We start from the raw sequence: 20,843 nt of genomic DNA, 5'->3' as shown, positions 1-20,843 counted from the left end.
ATATTCTCTTCCCCCTTCACTTCCACTTACTGCTGTAGTCAGGCAGTGAAGAAGAGTACAGCACAGTTCTGAAGGGCCCGATTTCCAGCTGAACATCTCTGTGTTCAGTGTGATAAACTACACCCACTGGCGAGTGCTGAAAAGTCATAGGCATGCCTATTGCTTAGGAAAACAATCTAAGGAAAGCCTGAGTTCCACTTGAGCATTCAAGTGCTAAATTGAGCTCAGTAAAGTTAGTCATTTCCCTGCAGCCACAAACTTCTGGCAGATGTAATAATGCAGGTGTCACCTTAGCTGGAACACTCCCTTTGAATGTCCTCTCCTACACATGCTAGTTTCTATTGACTTTTTATTTAACTTGCTCACAAGGCATGGCAAAACCAGACAGGATGTTTTGTACTAAGATTTGATTGAAGCTTCCAGGGGAAAAGTATCACCCAAGAGTTGTTAGAGCTTAAGATGTAAAAAGAGAATGGTCAGTACTTTTACCTTCTGATGATAATTTATACTTCGTGGCAGAAAACGTTAAAAGCTTCAGCCTCAAAATATTAAACATAGAAGTAATATAGGGCAAGAAATATATATACATATAATATATATTTAATATATAAAATATATAATACATAATTGCATGCTCTATTTTTTATCATACGCTACTATGACAGGTGTTTTTGATTTATTGTTTGGATATAGAAATGGGAATGAAGATGACTAGTTATTTTAGTGGAACACACTGATTTGATTAGTAGTAATGGTCTGTGTCATTTTAAATCACAACCAACTCACACCATATTGCTAAGTCTTAGTTTCACCATAATTTAAAAAAAATCCCATTCTTATTTTACTAGGCAACCATGCAGCTAGTTGACTATTTGAGAGTATTTTTAAAAGTTCATGGAAAATGGAATTAAACAGTAAGTATATCTTGTTGCAAAATAATTTTGAAATCCAATCCTATGAAAGGTCTTCAAAAAGTTCATGAAATTGCATATAATGAAAAAATGATGCATAGAATTCAAAGTGATTTGCAATAAATGAATCAATGTTTTAATTCCATTTTCTACAAACTTTTGAAGTTCTGTCATATAGCATACTACATGTGAAGTAATTAACTTTAGAGGAAAACAACTTTACCAGTTACTACATATTACCATTCAATGGTTTTCATCTCTATCAACCACACATATAATTAAAATAATCAAAGATACAAAAAATTGGGGCTTATATAAGCAAGAAATTTTTCCCTGTGGGAAATTCTCTATTTCTGTTAACTCATGATGAAAATACATTTTATATTTAATTTACTTCTATATTCTATGTGATAAGATATTTCAGGTGATATAATAGATTGATAGGCCTCTTATTTTTCAAGTTATAGATTTATTGCATTAGATATAACATAGTTTTACAATAGATATTTATGATTCTGAGAACTCTTGTTTATTGGTTAGTGTTTCCATGGTTTTTACAAATAATAGTGAATTTTTTTAAAGATTCATTTATTTATTTGAAAGGCAGAGTCACAGAGAAGCACAGGCAGAGAGAGATAAAACAAAAGAGAGAGAGAGAGAGAGAGGTCTTTCATCCACTGGTTTGCTCCTTAGATGGCTACAATGGCTGGAGTTGAGCCAATCTGAAGCCAGGAGCCAGGAGCTTCTTCTGGGTCTCCCATGCAGGTGCAGGGGCCCAACCACTTGGGCCATCTTCTATTGCTTTCCCAGGCCATATTAGAGAGCTGGATAGGAAGTGGAGCATCTGGCACTTGAACCAGCATCCATATTGGATGCCAGCATGGCAAATGGCAGCTTTACCTGTTACGCCACATTGCCACCCCAAGTGAATTTTTATTAGTGTTGGAGAGTACTTAAGAATCTGGGATAGGCAAGAGGACTGTTTCACATAAATGGCTTTCAGAGTGATATTCAGGTTGTCCATAAAGTACATTTTATATAATTTTCCTTTATTTTTATGCTGAATAGTTCCAAAAATCTTTTTTACTTAAAATAGCATATACTCAGGATGTTTCTATGTGTCAACCAATAGGAAATGATTAATAGATTATATCATGTAAATATCTCTGATGTCAATGCTTGATAGGCTATGTATGCGTTTGAAGGCATTTCTCTTTATTAAATGCTTTTATGAGACCAAATGTTCATCTATTCAATCAATAATATTTATTAAAGACTCACTATATGCAGGCCATTCTACTAGATCCAACAGCATTTGCTGATGAATAATTGTTAGCCATTAACATGCCTTCGATGCGTTTATATTCTATACAGCCAGCTGTACATAGAGTGGATGCACTAATGGACATATGAAAAGCAGGAACATGAATTCCTGAAAGGTCACTGGGGGTTAAAAGCAAAAGCTTTAAGACTTTTGCACATGTAATCTCATATAAATCTCAGCGTGATTACTTGGAAAGTATATATTCCTACATCATATTTATAGAAGAAACCATGGCTTAGAATGCTTAAATTAAGTCTCCAAGGTTTCACTGGTACTAGATGTTGGAGCTAGAATTTAAGTTCAGGATTTGTTCAACCCAAGAACAGAATTCTTTCCTTTGATATATCCCGGTGTCATGGAAACTGAAGGAAGAGAGAATGTAAAACAAAGTCAGTAAAATAGGGAGCCAATTTCAATAGTATTGCATGTTTTAGATAGAGAAGAGGGGAAGAGAATTGAGCAAGCCCACTAAATGTGGTGATAGGCGGGTAGGAGTAGATGCTGCACTACCATGACAGTGAGAAACAGGAAGTAGATTCTACCCAGGAACTGATCAGTTGTTTTTGTTCTTGTTACATTTATGCTGCTTCATAAAAGTGAGAATTTTACTATGAAAAAATTATAACAGCTTAATCACATAAATTAAAGTGGATATTATTTACTTATTTGGTCATTGTATGTAGTAGTAGAAATCACATAGCTTCATTCCTATAATTATTACCTACACGCTGGTATCATTTGCCAATTAAATAGCTAATTCCATTAGCATAGATGTCAAATACCATAATGTCTTAATATACTTTTATTGTAAATCTTAGTAGGAACTTTTTGTTGGATTGTATGAGTTCAGAATACAATTTACCTTCCTAAGAACATCATTAGTTCTGAAACAGAAAAAAAATGAACTCCAATTCACTTACCCGATCTTTTCTTAGGAAATAGCATTTGGTATATTGCACAGAATAAACACTGAACAATATTTACATGATAATACATTGATTACATAAGGAAATAAATGTTATTGGAAGAAAGGCAAAAGGGAACAATCGGAATTTCTGTCATAACAAAGGATGGAGAATTGTAGTGCAGGAAAATGCATTATAATTCTTGATTGGTCAAAAGGACCCACAAAATTATTAACTGGAATACATACAATTGTCCAAGATATAATTGGACTCTGTTGTAAGACATCGTTAATCAGCATCTCTAGGTTTAAATTTTTTTTCCAAGTGGCTATAAATTTACTAATTAGCTAAGAAGTTTCAGAATAGACAGTTTTCTAATAAAAAGAGATTTTATTAATTTTTATACTGTCAAATAATGACTATATATATAAAGGTATTATAAATTATATCACCTGTTGAAAACAAGATAGCACTAGTCCATTTGATAAAAAGTCTTCAAATTTGTATATTTTCTGAAAAGTTTTCAAGAGAAATATTCTTTTTTTAACTTTTATTTAATAAATACAAATTTCTAAAGTACAGCTTTTGGATTACAGTGGCTTTTTCCCACCATAACTTCCCTCCCACCTGCAACGCTCCCATCTCCCACTTTTCTCCCATTCCATTCACATCAAGATTCATTTTCAATCATCTTTATATATAGAAGATCAATTTAGTATATAATAAGTAAAGATTTCAACAGTTTGCCCCCACACAGAAACACAAAGTGTAAAGTACTATTTGAGTACCAGTTATAGCATTAATTTACATTGTACAACACATTAAGGACAGAGATCCTACATGGAGAGTAACTGCACAGTGACTCCTGTTGTTGACTTAACAATTGACACTCTTGTTTATGGTGTCAGTAATCACCCTAGGCTCTTGTCATGAGCTGCCAAGTCTATGGAAGACTTCTGAGTTAGCCAACTCTGATCTTATTTAGACAAGGTCATAATCTCTCCTTCCTTCAGAGAAAGGTACCTCCTTCTTTGATGGCCCATTCTTTCAGCTGGGATCCCACTCACAGAGATCTTTCATTTAGGTCTTTTTTTTCCCCCCAGAGTGTCTTGGCTTTCCATGCCTGAGAAACTCTCATTGGATTTTTAGCCAGATCCGCATGCCTTAAGGGCTGATTCTGAGGCCAGAGTGCTATTTAGGACATCTGCCATTCTACAAGTCTGCTGTGTATCCCGCTTCTCATGTTGGATCATTCTCTCCTTTTTAATTCTTTCAGTTAGTATTAGCAGACACTAGTCTTGTTTATGTGATCCCTTTGACTCTTAGACCTATCAGTGTGATCAATTGTGAACTGAAACTGATCATTGGGACTAGTGAGATGGCATTGGTACATGCCACCTTGATGGGATTGTATTGGAATCCCCTGGCATGTTTCTAACTCTACCATTTGGGGCAAATCCGATTGAGCATGTTCCAAATTGTACATCTCCTCTCTCTCTTATTCCCACTCTTAGCTTTAACAGGGATCACTTTTCAGTTAAAATTTAAACACCTAAGAATAATTGTGTGCTAATTAAAGAGTTCAACCAATCATATTAAGTAGAACAAAAAAATACTAAAAGGAATAAAATAGTAAGTTGTTCCTTGACAGTCAGGACAAGGGCTGATCAAGTCATTGTTTCTCATAGTGTTCATTTCACTTCAACAGGTTTCCTTTTAGGTGCTCAGTTAGTTGTCGCCATTCAGGGAGAACATATGATATTTGTCCCTTTGGGACTGGCTTATTTCACTCAGCATATTTTCCAGATTCCTTCATTTTGTTGCAAATGACCTGATTTCATTATTTTTTTTTACTGCTGTATAGTATTCTATAGAGTACATGTCCCATAATTTCTTTATCCAGTCTACTGTTGATGGGCATTTAGGTTGATTCCAGGTCTTAGCTATTGTGAATTGAGCTGCAATAAACACTGAGGTGCAGACAACTCTTTTATTTGCCAATTTAATTTCCTTTGGGTAATGCCAAGGAGTGGGATGGCTGGGTTGTATGGTAGGGTTATATTCAGGTTTCTGAGGAATCTCCAGACTGACTTCCATAGTGGCTTTACAAGTTTGCATTCCCACCAACAGTGGGTTAGTGTCCCTTTTTCTCCCACATCCACGCCAGCATCTGTTGTTGGTAGATTTCTGCATGTGAGCCATTCTAACCGGGGTGAGGTGAAACCTCATTGTGGTTTTGATTTGCATTTCCCTGATGGCTAGTGATCCTGAATATTTTTTCATGTGTCTGTTGGCCATTTGGATTTCCTCTTTTGAAAAATGTCTATTGAGGTCCTTGGCCCATTTCTTATATAGGTTGTTTGTTTTGTTGTTGTGGAGTTTCTTGATCTATTTGTAGATTTTGTATATTAATCCTTTATCTGTTGCATAGTTTGCAAATAGTTTTTTCCCTTTTTTTTTGGTTGCCTCTTCACTTTCCTGACTGTTTCTTTTGCAGTACAGAAACTTCATGAGAAATATTCTTAAATACTTGTAAAAGAGATGATTTAATTACAGAGGAAGGAAAGTTAATGCAAAGAAACATGTACTTGAGAATTTTTATAATAGAAAAATCTATACTCGTATGTCTCTGGTGACCTTAAGGTGCATTTCTATTATGATACAGGTGGAAAACGCCACTGTTCTATTTTTATGGATGGTGAAACTGAGTCACACTGAGGTGTGTGTCATCCGTTATGTCACACCAGTCAGAGGAAATCAGGGAATCTAGCCCAAGGCTTCTTTCTGCCTCAGTTCTAGTCACTACCCCTTTTCAAAAGCTTCTTTTTACAGATATGACTTTTAAATCAGACAGCTGGATATCAGCTCTTCCTTAGCTGTCAGGTTGTGAGCTGCATGTTTTCCTGCCTGAGTTGTTGACCCTATTTAGGGTAGGGGCAGTGTGAGGACTGTGCCCTTTTCAAGAACACTTGTGGAGAAAACTTTGGGGGCCTGGCAGCAAAAAGGCCCCTGTAAGTCACCTGTGAAGTGTGAGAACAATTTTCAAGAGTACAGACATCTTAGGATTTTCTCTTTAAATTTTGCTTCATGTATAATAAAACACTATTTATAAGTATACACACATATATTTTTATTTCTTTATGCACATATATCTTTCTCTAAGATATATACATACCTTCTGTGTTCATGCAGGTATGAGCAAATAACTCCTGAGTGTGGAATGGAAATTAAATTTAGGCAAGCAGGATGTCGGAGCTATAGTTACAGAAGCTAGATCATCAATTTCTGACCCACAGAACTTTTTCACCTGCTAGTTCTTGTCTGCAATGCCTTTATGGAAGCATAAAGCCTCCATGTGTGACCTTGGAGATGAAATGTGTGATTCCATCCCAAGGAGCAAAATGCAGCCACCATACAGTGGGGTGCAGGCTCGTGAGCACATGCTCTTCAGATCAACTCTATTTGCAAGGAATAAAGTGTGTGTTGGCCCTCCCATCTCAAGGTGTGGGTGCATGAATGCTCTGCAGGAAGGGGACTAGCTATGCTGCCAGGCAAAACACAGGTGATCTGTCAGTGCCTTCTGCTGAACTCCTGCTCCTTCTCTTCCCCTCTCTTCCCCCTTAGTCCTTTTCCTTCCGTCCTTTTCCTCCATCATTTGTGTTGGTGAAGCACTGTTTACCTCCTTGACATTGTGCTAAACGCTTTACACATTTATCATTTCATCTGAGTGATGCATATTATTTTAAGGATAGTTGGAGCCTGACACTAAAATATGGCCAGTTTCTAGAAATCAAAGAAAGTTATGTAAAGAAAGTTATGCATTTGAGTTTTTTTGTTGGTCATGAATAGTTTATGCATTTAATTTTTTTGAGGTTCATTTCTTTCCTCTGTTACTACACAAAATATTCTGTTTCTTTGATAAAAAAATCATGCAAAACATCTCTTTATGTTGTGTCATAAAAATCCATGGACATTTAAAATAATCTTTTAATTTCTTTGTCATACATTTAAGGTTACAGTTCTTTTTTTGTACATTTTTCTAAATTTTTCCATTATCATTAGAAAACTTTAATGTATGCATTCTTTAAATTGAAAATGGTTTGAGGATATACCAAAATTAAATTCCAAAAGACTCATTTAGTTCATAGCCAAAATAAAATATTTGTATGAGCTTTTAAACTTCTTGATCTCTCTTGTTAAGTAAGGTCACTCTTTTATTTTTCTTTTTCTAAAAATTTTTTGTTATATAGGTTTCATGTATTTCACATATGTAGATTAAGAAACATAGTGATACTTCCCACCCAATCCTCCCTCCTGCCCAAGCTCTAACCATTTGTTGCTTTGGACAACAAATCCAATGTTTGGAAAAGTGCTGTTTGGAAATGACTTAATTTTTAAAACATAATATATGTGCTATTTTTTGAACAAATTTAATTTTTTTATTTCATTTCATTTGAAGCACACATACATACACACACACACTCACACACACAGAGATTTTTCACCTGGTGGTTTACCCCCCAAATGCCAGAAACAGCCAAGGTTGGGTCAGGCTAAAACCTGGAGCCTAGAACTCAATCCAGTGTGGACAAGATGTAGGTAACTGAGTCATCACCTACTGCCTCCCAGTGCGCATATTAGCAGGAAGGTGTATTCAAGCAGAGTAGCCAGATCTTGAACCAGGCACTCCTATATAGATGCAGGTGTCCCTAGGAGAAAATTCTGTTATTTCAAATGCCTGCCTCAGACTGAATTTAAACAACAATGATACAGATCTCTAAATATAGGAGAGTTTTCAAATGAACTTATTTGTGAAGTGGATTTTAATACAAAAAAGAATGCTTATTCAATCTCAGTTCTACTGAAGCTTTATAATGTTTCTACCTGTGAGATTTAAATTCTGAATTTATATTCATGAGAAAACCTTGCATTTCCTTACTGACTATGTCTTTATTTGCGGAGATTTGATGGATTTAAAATTGTAAATAAGCATATTAATCAGGAATAACAGAAGCAATATTCCATAGTAAGGACTTTACCTTTTTCTCAGTCTAATTAAGTGAAACTTATGTGATTAGAAATTTCTTTTTCTAATGTAATAATAACAAAACTTTTTTTTATTTTATGATTTATTTATTTATTTGGAAAGCAGAGTTAGAGAGAGAGAGAGAGAGAGAATATTTCATCTGTTGATTCATTCTCCAAATGGCCACAACAGCCAGTGTTGTTATAAAGCCAGGAGTCTGGAACTCCATCCAGGTCTCCCATGACAAAACATTTTCTTCTACACTGATATGATTTATTACTTTGATCAAGTGGTTTGCCTTTGTTTTTCATCTTTGCTATATCAACAGAAGTGAAAGAAAGAGTCCTAGTATTTTCAATAAAAAAAAAAAGCTATAATAAACTGTGATCTGTTGAGGCTTAAGTATTATAAATAATTAGGCTATTTGTCCATTGTTAGTCAATTCTAATACTATATTCAATAGTAAATGAATAATAATGAATTGAAAGTAAGATCATAATATTTATGAATTATTATAGTCCTTAAAGATTGATAAAAATGAATTTAATATTCAGGAAATTAAAATTACATCTTTTAAAATATCTACAATATAAATTTATTATTACATTTTATTTTTACTCTTGTTAATATCCTTTTAAATAGAATATGGTTTTAAGTATTTCATCTCTTGAAAACCAATACTTGACACATTACAGCATTTTGGTGACAGTGCTGTGGTGATAGAGCATAGATCCTGATTCTGTTAGATAATTTTTATGATGCCATACTTTTCCCTGAAGTTTGAGCTAGTTATTGCTCATCTTGTACATAAAAGAGAAATATCAAAGTCTTCCTTAATTTCTTCAAAGACCTCTTTGCTATTTAGAAATAAATCGTGGAGCTCTCAAAAATTAAGTGAAATTTCTAAGCATTTACCCAATTGCCTAGACTTTTTAATTTGACTTTTTTTTTTTAAAGTTTTATTTATTTATTTATTTGAAAGAGTTACAATGAGAGAAGGAGAGACAGAGAGAGAGATCTTCCATTCACTGGTTCACTCCCCAAATGGCTGCAACCACCAGGGCTGGGCCAAGGCAAAGCCAGGAGCCAGGTGCTTCATCTAGGTCTCCCACGTGGGTGCAGGCATGCATACACTTGGGCTATCTTCCACTGCTTTTCCCAGGTGCATTAGCAGGGAGCTGGATCAGAAATGGAGCTGCCAGGACTCAGACTGGTGCCTATATGGGATAACGGCACTGCAGATGGTGGCTTAACCAGCTGCGCCACAGAGCCAGCCCCATTTGCCTTGATTTTTATTCTTTTGCTTGTCTAAATACCTCTGCTGTTTTTGAAAATATCTTGTTCATTTCTTTAAGGGAATAGGTAACAACCTTTCTTTTTATGATAAAAATGAGAAGACAAATAACTTCTCTACAGATGGCATTATTGTGACTGTGGCATGGTCTGTGAAATGCCAAAAACAATCAGTGAAGCCCTGCAAAACTCAGAGGAGGGCGTGGTGAGGTGTTGCGAGGCAGAGAACATGTATCTTCATTCTTTTTCCTTTTTAATAAAGCAAGAATCACTTCTGAGTATCAGGTGTAGCAGCTTTTTCTGCTTCTGTTTTTTGGGGGATTTTTTTTTAAAGAGGATAATAATAAAATTGCAAGCCCATTCCATAATTGTAGGCCAAGTGGAGTGCTCATTTTCACATTAGAGCTTGTGCAATCTGGAGGGAAATTTGTTTAGTATTACTTGTGAGTTGGTGGATCAGATAAAAGCCAGTCAAGTGGAAGAGAGGACTGTGTGAAGTGCGCCGGCTCCCTTGGTAATTGCAATGCTGCAGGCGTTCCTCCAGTCAGTTAATAGATTTCCCCAGCTCCTCTGTGCCAGGTGAAAATTTCCTCATTAAGGGGAATTTATTCCATTTCCTTTTATCATTTATTATTGAAGCCTAAGTGTGAGTGGAGAAAGTTTCAGAGAAGACGTAGAATGCTAAACAACAACAAAAATCTACATTGGAAGTTGAAGAGGGGAGAAGAGAAAGGCTTGTGTTGTTTATCAACCAGCGAACACACAGGAGACTTCTCGCTGTGGAAGCTGAGCCATGATATCTAACCATTAAACGATTATGGCAGAGTGTGCAAAAGTCTGATTGTCTGATTTTAAGATCTTTATTCTTCCTCTAAAATTTCAGAATGTCATTTTATCCTGCTAAGTAGAAAGAAACAAGATTATGAAAAGGCTAGTTGATGTGTCTTTATTTGATTGTTTAGATTCTGTTAAGCAATGGTGAAGTCTACCATTTTATGAGTTTGTCCTTGAACTCTGAAAGCAAAGAAAGCTGGTAGGAGAAAGAAAAATTGCATATATAGCATATTTTAGCGGACACACTTCTAAGTGTGGGTTTCATATGTATATATTTTAAAAGTAAAAATAAATAGAATGCCAGTACACAAAAAGACATACCAAACAACAGAAGGGTAATTTATTATACATATTTCAAAATTGTGGGGTTTTGTGCAATATGTTCTATTCAGCTGAACACATTTCTTGCCTGGTATAATGCTCCCTTGACGGATGATATAATATAAATGGAGCATTCCCTATTGAGTTTTCAAAAAGCAGTTTTGAATTATGAATTCAGCATTTATATTTCTTATAGTGATTATTGTGCTTTAAGTTTGCTTCAAATTAAGGTATGTATTTTCCTTTGGAAAAATAAAAATATTAGAGCCCTGTTCTTAAAATAAGCTTTTACATAGCTTGACTTAAAAAAAAAAATTTCCAACTTACTCTGATGGAAATTCTTTTTTAGCAAACAAAATGGAGGGTAGCCTAATATGGGCAGATAAAAATGAGGAGCATGTATCTGAGTCTTCACGTTGTTAAATGAGCTTTGTGTTCACTTAAGATTATTCATCTTGTATTTGACTCTGAAGAGGTTTAACCTTATCTAAATCACTGGTCCAGAGCTAATGAATCGTGTCTTCAAACTGTCTCTTCTTTTATATTATTATAATGGGACACAAAATAAAATTTTGTATCTGAACAAGTTGGGAACAAAGTCAATTTTTCTTCTGTGTGTAATGACATGCCAGCCAGCCTTGTATTATGCAGAAGCCAAGAGAAATGCTGAGCAAGTCAGCCTAGCTCTCTGTCTTGGAGTTAGGAGTGCCCTGCAGAACTGGAGAGCATTCAGTGTGGAAACTGTTCTGACTTACCTGTGTCTTTGGACTGCCACAGTGCGTCAGGGCCAGCTTTGTACCTTAGTGAGGAGGATTGCAAAATGCTTTGCACAATTTCATGAGCATTTCTAAAGAGTGGAAATTAATAACCAAAGGGACAGAAAATACATTACTTTGAGCTTTATGGGAACTCACCTACCCACTATTTGTATTTAAGTTAAGGTAGATGAACATGAATATACTAATATGCCATTCAATTTAATATACTCTAATTTCCAATGTATTTAACAAGATCTAGATTTTTGGACATTGTGTAAAAGGTAAAGCCATTTCTCACTCACCAGGAAAATGTCCTAAGAATCAGGTAATGAGTTCAAAATATGTGTTGTGGAGGTGTAGTTCAATGTGCCTGCTTTAAAATTCTCACCTGGTATGATTTGATGGGACACCTGTTTAGAAAAAGTTTTCATTTCCATTTTGAATTAGCATTCACAATCATTATTTTATGCTACTGTTGCTCTTCTCAGAAATCTTTAAATAATCAGTTTTCTAGGGTGTGAGATATTATGGGGGAACAGCAACAATTGAGGTCATCTTTATGATTGTTAACTCTTTTTCTTGCCTCAAAAGCTGGGCACATATTAACTAACTTCACATTTTTACACAGTTGGCCAATTCTGTCAATCATTCTTTCTAGTCTAGTGAAAGTGATCAGTTTCAGCTCATAATTGATCATAATGATAGGATTAAGTGTCAAAGAGATCACATAAACAAGACTAGTGTCTGCTAATACTAACTGATAGAATTAAAAAGGAGAGAATGATCCAACATGGGAAGTGGGATACACAGCAGACTCGTAGAATGGCAGATGTCCTAAACAGCACTCTGGCCTCAGAATCTGCCCTCAAGGCATTTGGATCTGGTTGAAGCACCCATGAGCAATAGATTTAATTCAATTATATTCCTCTAATAGAATTTCATGAAAATGTTTTATTTAGTACAAGTTAAATCTTCTAACACCACATTGTTATATATTTTAATTTCATTGTATTGACTATCAGACTAATATAATTGAATTTTATTATGTTGAATATTGCTTGAAATAGCATGCCCACAGGTATTTGTTTAGAGATGTTTTGCAGGATTATTGTATTCTGTTCTTAGCTCTTTAAAATTTATTTTTGTATGCATTTTGAAATCCAGTTATAAATCTATTTCAATCACTACTTCACCTTTTCTATAAAATAAAATAATTAGAATGCTGAAGATTCTTTAATTCAATTAATAAATATTTATAGAATGACATCTGTGGGTGAGATAATATGCTAGGCTTTGAAATAATCTGGCAAATGAGTCAAATATATTCTGTGCCTATATGGAATTTAAGTCCTGCAGAAAAAACTTCAGTGGTGGGTAAAAGTTAAGAAACGTTAAATATATCAGGTCATGAGGATATATTAAACTGTATGGTTCTTCCTATGCCCAAAGTTCCAAGTAAAAGATACAGGAGCCAAGAAAGGTCAGTGCAGGTGAGGGCAAGATGGGAGGCTACACAGATAAGACTTTGGTTTAGTTGAGCTTTGAAGGTGACTGGGAGTTGGGGCAAAGTTGAACAGGTAAAAGGTATATCAAAGGCAATATAAGGGAGGGGAACAGAACAAATAAAATCTATACTCCAGAAATGCACATGGGGGAAGTGAAGAAATGAATCCAGTTTGAATGGGGCATAATCACAGAACCACAAAATAATCTGATATTGGTAAGTGGAGGCAATTTATAGAGATTAAGTCTATTATGATGGTTGGGATACCCAAGTGAAAAAAGATTCTCAAAATTATACACATAAAGACCCAGATCAGAAGTACACAATAGACAAGAGGCAACAGATTTTAGATTTATCAACCAACGATGCTACTTGAGCCAATGACAGTGGCTAAATTTATGGAGGAATAGAAGGTAGCCAGACTAAAACAGGTAACAGTAGGTAGAGCCGTGGGGAAACAGAACAGTAAATGGTTATTTTGAGTAATAAAGTAGGTGACAAGCAGCTTAGTAAAAGCCAGAGGGGATATCTTTCTAAAAAATGAAATATTAAAAAGGTCATATAATGACAGTCTGAAGAAAATTAAAATTAAGAAAATGTTTCTGTGTGTATAGAAACTCTATGATTATTGTTGAATAAGCATACTCGTTAGGATGGTAAATGCCGAAGCCATTTTTAGAAAATAAACATGGAAGGTGGTCCGCAGACTGTCAAAGTAGGAGGTTACAGAAAGTGTTAGCATTGCAAATGTAGACTTCATAGCAGTTAGAGGATTTAGTGGGCTATTTATTTGTGTACTTTTAAAAGATAAGGAGGCCCAAATGTATTCTAAGGTAGAAAATAAGGAGCCTTGGGTGTTTTTGAAATTGAACAGTTCACTGCTTCTTACTGTGTTTGATACAGACTTGAATCTCTCTTTTCCATTAAATTCTAGTGATTCCATTACAGAAGAAACACTGAGAAAGGCAAAGGAGATTGGGTTCTCTGACAAGCAAATTTCAAAATGCCTGGGACTGACTGAAGCCCAGACAAGGGAGCTGAGGTTAAAGAAAAACATCCACCCTTGGGTTAAACAGGTAAAGGAATATCCTTTTTACTATAGAATTTCTGTGATGAAATATAGGTAGCCACTCAAAAAGCCATGGTTAATAAAAAGAAGGCTGGAACTAGAAAGTGACTCTACTTGTCCACTTGATGCCCCAGGTGTCAACAATTTTACTCAACACAGATTTATTTATGCTTAAAGTACAGAAGATGAAGGAAAAGCTTGGATCTAAACATAAGAAAATTTACCTGATTTTCTTGGTTTTAAATGAAAAAAAAAAAACAGCAACAGGCCAAAAATGTCCTCTCCTCTGCTTTTTGACTTGTGTTCAGATATCTTTCCTGTGTGCTTTGAGAGAAATCCTAAGTGTAATAAAAGGACTTGCAATACCATAGGAGCTGACCCTCTTGAAAAGGATGGTTATCTCCTTCAGCTCTAACATTTTACGGAGTAATACTTTATTTTAAGTGCTCTATCATTATGGTTCATTTAGTATTCATTGTGATAGGGCTGGGCATAATGAGCTAATCTAGTATTCATTACAATCACACATGAACATTCATAGGTGTGCCACTGTGATCTTCTTTTTTCTCTCCTGCCTTTAATGGAGGGGATGTCTTGGTGTAAAGTACCACCAGCTGGTTTTTGTCCTTTAAAATCATTGACTTTTCTCTGTGTGCTCAGGGGGCAAATGCATACCCTTAGGTCTCAAGTTTAATGCTAAATATTTTCTATTCAGCAATTATTATCTTTCTTCCTTTTCACCTATTTTATACCAGCTTGCACTGTCTGCCCTTCATTCTTGCTCACTAAGCTGAGATACTGGCCCTGGAGAGATGAATCGATTTACTTTTTCTAAATATGTTCCATGAGATCCTGTTCTCTCACCCTTGCTCATGCTCTATGGTATTTTTGTCATCCCATTTTCTGTGCCATAGGTCTCTTAAATCCTATATATGAGTTTACAAACCAAAGACACCCTTACATATAGGTCATTTTGCTCTGATTTCAGAATGCACACACAGCTGCTTTAGACAGCAGGCTGCGTAAGTCTTCCTGGTAACTGGTTGACCATATGACCACTTTTTCTGTTTTGGATAGGTTATTACTACATTGATGGTTTAATGATGTCTGGGTATGTGTGTGACCACTTATTACTCAAGTGTTAACTATATCATCACCATTTTATTCTCTCATTTTCAGAATTTGAAAGCAATTAGACTGTAGATATATATGTCTGTATTTGATGGTAACACATTAAAAGAATATCAATACAATATCAAAATGCAGTTTTGAAAACAATATGATACAAGGTAGACATATTTATTTATTTTCTCTTGCAGATTGATACACTGGCTGCAGAATACCCATCTGTAACAAATTACCTCTATGTTACCTACAATGGTCAGGTAAGAACTATCGAACTGTTGTACTTAGAGAGTTCTAGATTTAGTAGATGATCCACATTAGGAAATATATAATTTTTTGCATTTTTTGATTGTTCAGTGATCTCAGAGTAAAAATGGAACCATGTGGATTAGGTATAATGATGTGGTTCTGTATTCAGTCTTTTGAGAAATGCCTTAGATATTGAAGTCAAACAAGTGAAAAGGTGAGGACAATGCTTATATGAGCATATAACTATGCTCTTCTCATGACTATTTAATTTTATATTAGTGAGCTGGACCTATTTTTTTTTACAAACAAGTAGAGTTTATGTAATACTTTATGAGTTCCCAGAGACCAGTAGAGAATGCACATGAACAAGAATTAAAAAGACACACTTAAAGACACAACAGATAGTAAAATTAAATGGGAGAATAAATAATAATTACTTCAACTTCTGTTTTTTATTTCCCTTTAGGAACATGATATCCAGTTTGATGATCATGGAATGATGGTGCTGGGCTGTGGCCCATATCACATTGGTAAAGTGATGAATGATGTTTACATTGAACTTTAAAATTTTAGATAGCTATTCTCCCACACTGAGATAAAATGATTTAAACAGCTATTTAGTGCCATAATCTAGACTCAAACACAGATCTCAATGAGAAATTCCATTTCCTTTCATTCACTGATCTCACTTGTTTATCATTTTCATCCTCATAAATGGATTCACTGGGGTTGGAGAATGGATTGACTTTCACTATTTTCTGCTAACGTAGTTTTTGAAAATAAGGACCTGCATTTACTCAGGGACATTATACATCGTTCTGAAATTGAATTGCAGGTACAATCTGCCAAATATATGAATTTTGTTTATATCAATGCAGAGGTTATCTCATTGGTAAATCTATAGAGCATTATATCATCTAGTTAAAACATACTCATTGGGGTCATTGCTGTGTTTTAGTGAGTTAAGGAACCACCTGCAGAGCCAGCATCCCATATGGACACTGGTCCACGACCAGGTTGCTCTGCTTCCTATCCAACTCTCTGCTGATGTGCCTGGTAAAGCAACGAAGAATAGCCCAAGTGCTTGGGATCCTGCACACACATGGGAGACCTGGAGGAAGCTCTTGGCTCCTAATTTCAGCTTGTGCCAGCCCCAACCTTTGTGGCCATTTAGGGAGTGAACTAATGGATGGACGACCTCTCTCTCTCCCTCTCTCTCTAGCTCTCTCTCTCCCTGTCTCTCTCTCTCTCTCTGTAACTCTACCTTTCAAATAAATGAAATAAATCTTAAAAAAATACCCTTCAGAGATTGTGACAATTCCCTAGTCAATGAAAATTTGTATATAGTATGATATATTATAGTTGCAAGATACATGTTTAAATGTGGTGATATTGAGAAATGTACTTAATATTTAATCCCTACAAAGCATTCTGTTATGGAGAGATAAAATATATGATTTAAATGTATTTAGTCTTACTGTGTTACTTCAAGCACAGTTTTTTTAGTATTTACAATGAAGTAACTATTCCTAGAAGTACTTGAAGTAGGCCAAAAGTGTTATATATTCACCACTTTAGTTATTATCTTGGTCTATTTGTGATATTTTAACAAAATATCTGAGCACATATAAGTTATAAAGAATAGAACTTTCGTTTCCCTCAGAGCCCTGGAAGCTGGAGAATGTGATCTCAAAATGCTATGGAGTTCTGTTGTCTGTTGGGGATTAGTTCTCTGCTTCCAAGATGGTGCCTTGAAACAGTCATCCTACAGCTTAACATGGCAGAAGGCAGAAGGGAACAAGGGGCCCTGTGTTAAGGTGTTTTATAACAGCATTAATCAGTTAATGAGGACTCCAGCTAAACACTTTCCCAAAGAACCCTCCTCTTTCTACTGCGTCAGGGATTCGGTTTCCCACATGTGAATCTGAATTTTGACACTTTCAGACCATAGCAATTTTCTTATGGCCAAAGGGCCTTAGCATTCACCAACCTCTATCCTTCTCTTCCTTCTGGTCATTTTTGCCATCCTCTTCAAATGTAACCTAATTTATGTAATAATTCTGTATTACATTAGGGTCAAGGAAGGACTAACAGCGGATAATCAAATGTGTACTTTTTAGAGTGAGAATTAACGTGCTACTGTATTTGGGTTACAGATTTTGACAGGAATTTTTAGGAGATGATGTACTAATGTAAAGAATTAATATTAAATCTCTGGACTTGGAGTTGTATGGCATCCCAGTAGAGGTGATATTTTGAGGCATTTAGGCCATTATTATACTCCAGATTAGCTCATTGAAGGTCACTCACTCTTCATGGGATGGTCTTGCCAATTTTAGAAGGATCTGCTTAGAAAGAGCAGGATTTTCCATCGGTGAAGATATGACAGAACTCCTGGGTTCCTTGGGGCTCACCGGGGTTAATCCTCAGATGTCAGATGAAGTGGGAGGACTGAACAAAACACTCAAAGTATTTTGATCACAGGCTTACCTATTTTGTGTATTGAAGTCAAGTGTGTTCACTTTGAGTGTCTTCTCAGGAAAGAGAAGGCTATTTTTATCATTAAAATTATCCCCCATTAACATTGAAGATGTGACTGCTTCAAATGTGGAGATTATACACTCTGGCTCTCAGTGTATAGAACAAGCTAATCTTTCTTTATTGTTTAACTAGTCCCTTTCCCCCCTGCTATTAATGTATTGTGTATCAGTGTCTGAAATGTATAGTTGGGAGTTTTAAAAATTGAATTGAAGGAGATTAGTTTCCTTAACCTAGACTATCAGTGCCTTTCAGCTTCTTTTTGTGCTGTAACTGTGCTTTCCTTACCCCTTTTCCCAATCTCATTGTCTCTGCAGGCAGCAGTGTAGAATTTGATTGGTGTGCTGTCTCCAGTATCCGCACACTGCGTCAACTTGGTAAGAAGACGGTGGTGGTGAATTGCAACCCTGAGACTGTGAGCACAGACTTTGATGAGTGTGACAAACTGTACTTTGAAGAGTTGTCTTTGGAGAGAATCCTAGACATCTACCATCAGGAGGTAAAAAAAGAAAAAGAAAAGAAATAAAATGAATGAAAGAAAAAAATATACGCAGGGCACACTTTGTGTATGTGTATTCATGTATGTAGATTTATATTATAATTTCCCTCAAGAGAAAGTGCTGCCAGTGTCTTCTATTACCTAGTTTTGTGGTTAAACTTGAAAAAAAAATCACTGCAGCTTTTTTTTTTTTTTTGAGGTCCTTGTCACAGAGTGGTATGTTCTCTTTCTAATGTGATATGTTTTTCTTTCTAAGTGTTCAAGGTATCTTGAAAACTGTGGTAACTTGTGCCAGCCACAATATATTAACTAGGACAAGGTAGCCACTGATAAATATTTTACAGAATTATTTAAGTGGCCATCTAGATATATAATAAACATTCTCTTTACAGTTCATGTGATGTGGTTTCAGGATGAACAGTTCTCAAAGGAGAAAAGTCAACTGTTCACCAAGGACCAATTAATTCTTTCTTCCATCAGATGAAGCCATGAGCCTTCTATAAGATCAATGAGTTCATTCTGAATGATTCTGATTCTTTCATAGCCTTCTCTTACAGTTGTCCTCTGTGCTTATGCCAATATTATTGAGTGTACCTTCACCATGTATTCTTGGTAGCTAAACAGTAGGTTACTGTAAATCTGTAGAACAAGTTAAGTTTTTTGTAATTAAAACAAACTGCTAGAAAGTTCCAGAATAGTTTCCATAATTGTGCCTTCATCATCATTGTATTTATTTTCTTACCACAGAGAATTATCCTGATCTGCAAAATATGATCAATTAGATATGGAAAAGTGCTGAATTAGAGCCACAATATGAAAATTATACTTCTGACTTGAAAATTCATTGACTTGGCCAGCGCTGCTGCTCACTAGGCTAATCCTCCACCTTGCAGCGCCGGCATACCAGGTTCTAGTCCCGGTTGGGACTAGTTCTAGTCCCGGTTGGGCCGGATTCTGTCCCAGTTGCCCCTCTTCCAGGCCAGCTCTCTGCTGTGGCCAGGGAGTGCAGTGGAGGATGGCCCAAGTACTTGGACCCTGCACCCCATGGGAGACCAGGATAAGTACCTGGCTCCTGCCATCATCGGATCAGTGCAGTGCGCTGGCTGCAGCGCGCCAGCCGCAGCGGCCATTGGAGGGTGAACCAACAGCAAAGGAGGACCTTTCTCTCTGTCTCTCTCTCTCACTGTCCACTCTGCCTGTCAAAAAAATTCATTGACTTATGCAAATTTCTTAAATTTTTTCTGTTGTATCTTCTTTTTTAATTGATAGGTCCTATGTGTATAAGAAACATGTTACATGCAGGTATTTGAAAATAATATGGAATTATGATTCATGTTACATTGTAAAGTATATCACATATAGTACTACAACAGCATCATAATTTTATTACTATAAAGAAAAAAAGACACATCAAAACAAACGTGCTTTTACAAATACTTCTTAGCACTTGATAAATTCCAGGTTCAGCCAGATAGATAACTATTTAAACAGGTCGCCATTTTCAAGACATTAACAAATAAAGATCCCCCAAAATACATAAGCAAATCAAATACGTATAAAACTATTATACACAATAGCAACAGGATTATACCCATACTTATTTCCCCCATGAAATGATTTATGGAAAAATCCGCAACTCCTGTGACCTCTTTTGGATGCACTTACAGATGGCTATTAATTTTTTTTACTATAATTACAATCTGCATGATAGAAAGAAGGAAGCTATACCTTCTTTGAAGCCAACTGGCATTTGAAATGATACAGTGGACTACTTATTATGACATCATTTAGTTATTTAATTTAAGTTTTTTTTTAAACAAGATTTATTTCTTTACTTGAAAGTCAGAGTTACAGAAGGAGAGGGGGACACAGAGACAGATTGATCTTCCATTTGCTGGTTCACTCCCCAAATGATTGCATTGGCTAGGGCTACGGCAGGCCATAGCCAGGAGCCAGGAGGTTTATCCAGGTCTCCCGTGTGGACAATAGGGGCCCAAACACTTGGGCCATCTGCTACTGCCTTTCCCAGGCCTTTAGCAGGGAGCTGGGTCAGAAGTGTAGCAACTGAGATGTGAACTGGTGCCCATATGAGATGCTGGCATCACAAGCGGCAGCATTATCTGCTATGCCACAATGCTGGCCCCTATTTTGAACTTTTGGTAATAAGACTAAATTTTTTAAATACTCTAGTATTTTGATTAAAAATAGGCAGCAGTAGTAAAAATTCAAGACAGGTGTGTAGATTTCTGATATATCTGTGCAAAGTATGTGAATGCATATAGTACATATTATAGGCAAAGAGAGGTGGAAGGGGGAAAAGAAGACTCATTGAGATCTTGATAAAAATAAATAAATAAAATAAGACTCATATTGTAGGATATTTTACTACCAATACTTTAGCCAAAATGTAAAGAGTAATCTGGGAGCATGATAATGGCTGGGGTGATGTAACACATCTCAAAGTGTTTGGGAGAGCTGACACAAATC

At 35.8% G+C, this 20,843-nt stretch overlaps 1 protein-coding gene across 1 annotated transcript in view; it reads left to right on the top strand.

The window, feature by feature from the left end:
- Positions 1–20,843, top strand: part of CPS1 (carbamoyl-phosphate synthase 1) — a 136,436-nt gene that overhangs the window by 72,451 nt on the left and 43,142 nt on the right. The window contains exons 22-25 of the mRNA XM_002712455.5: positions 13,811–13,952; positions 15,265–15,330; positions 15,786–15,849; positions 18,175–18,356. Coding sequence (XP_002712501.1) covers positions 13,811–13,952; positions 15,265–15,330; positions 15,786–15,849; positions 18,175–18,356 — 454 coding nt within the window. The remainder of the gene's footprint in view (positions 1–13,810; positions 13,953–15,264; positions 15,331–15,785; positions 15,850–18,174; positions 18,357–20,843) is intronic.

This window comes from Oryctolagus cuniculus, chromosome 3 (genome assembly GCF_964237555.1).
Source record: "Oryctolagus cuniculus chromosome 3, mOryCun1.1, whole genome shotgun sequence".
Classification (NCBI taxonomy): Eukaryota; Metazoa; Chordata; class Mammalia; order Lagomorpha; family Leporidae; genus Oryctolagus; species Oryctolagus cuniculus.
Note: the sequence above shows the minus strand (reverse complement) of the source record. Positions and strands in the feature narration are given on the sequence as shown.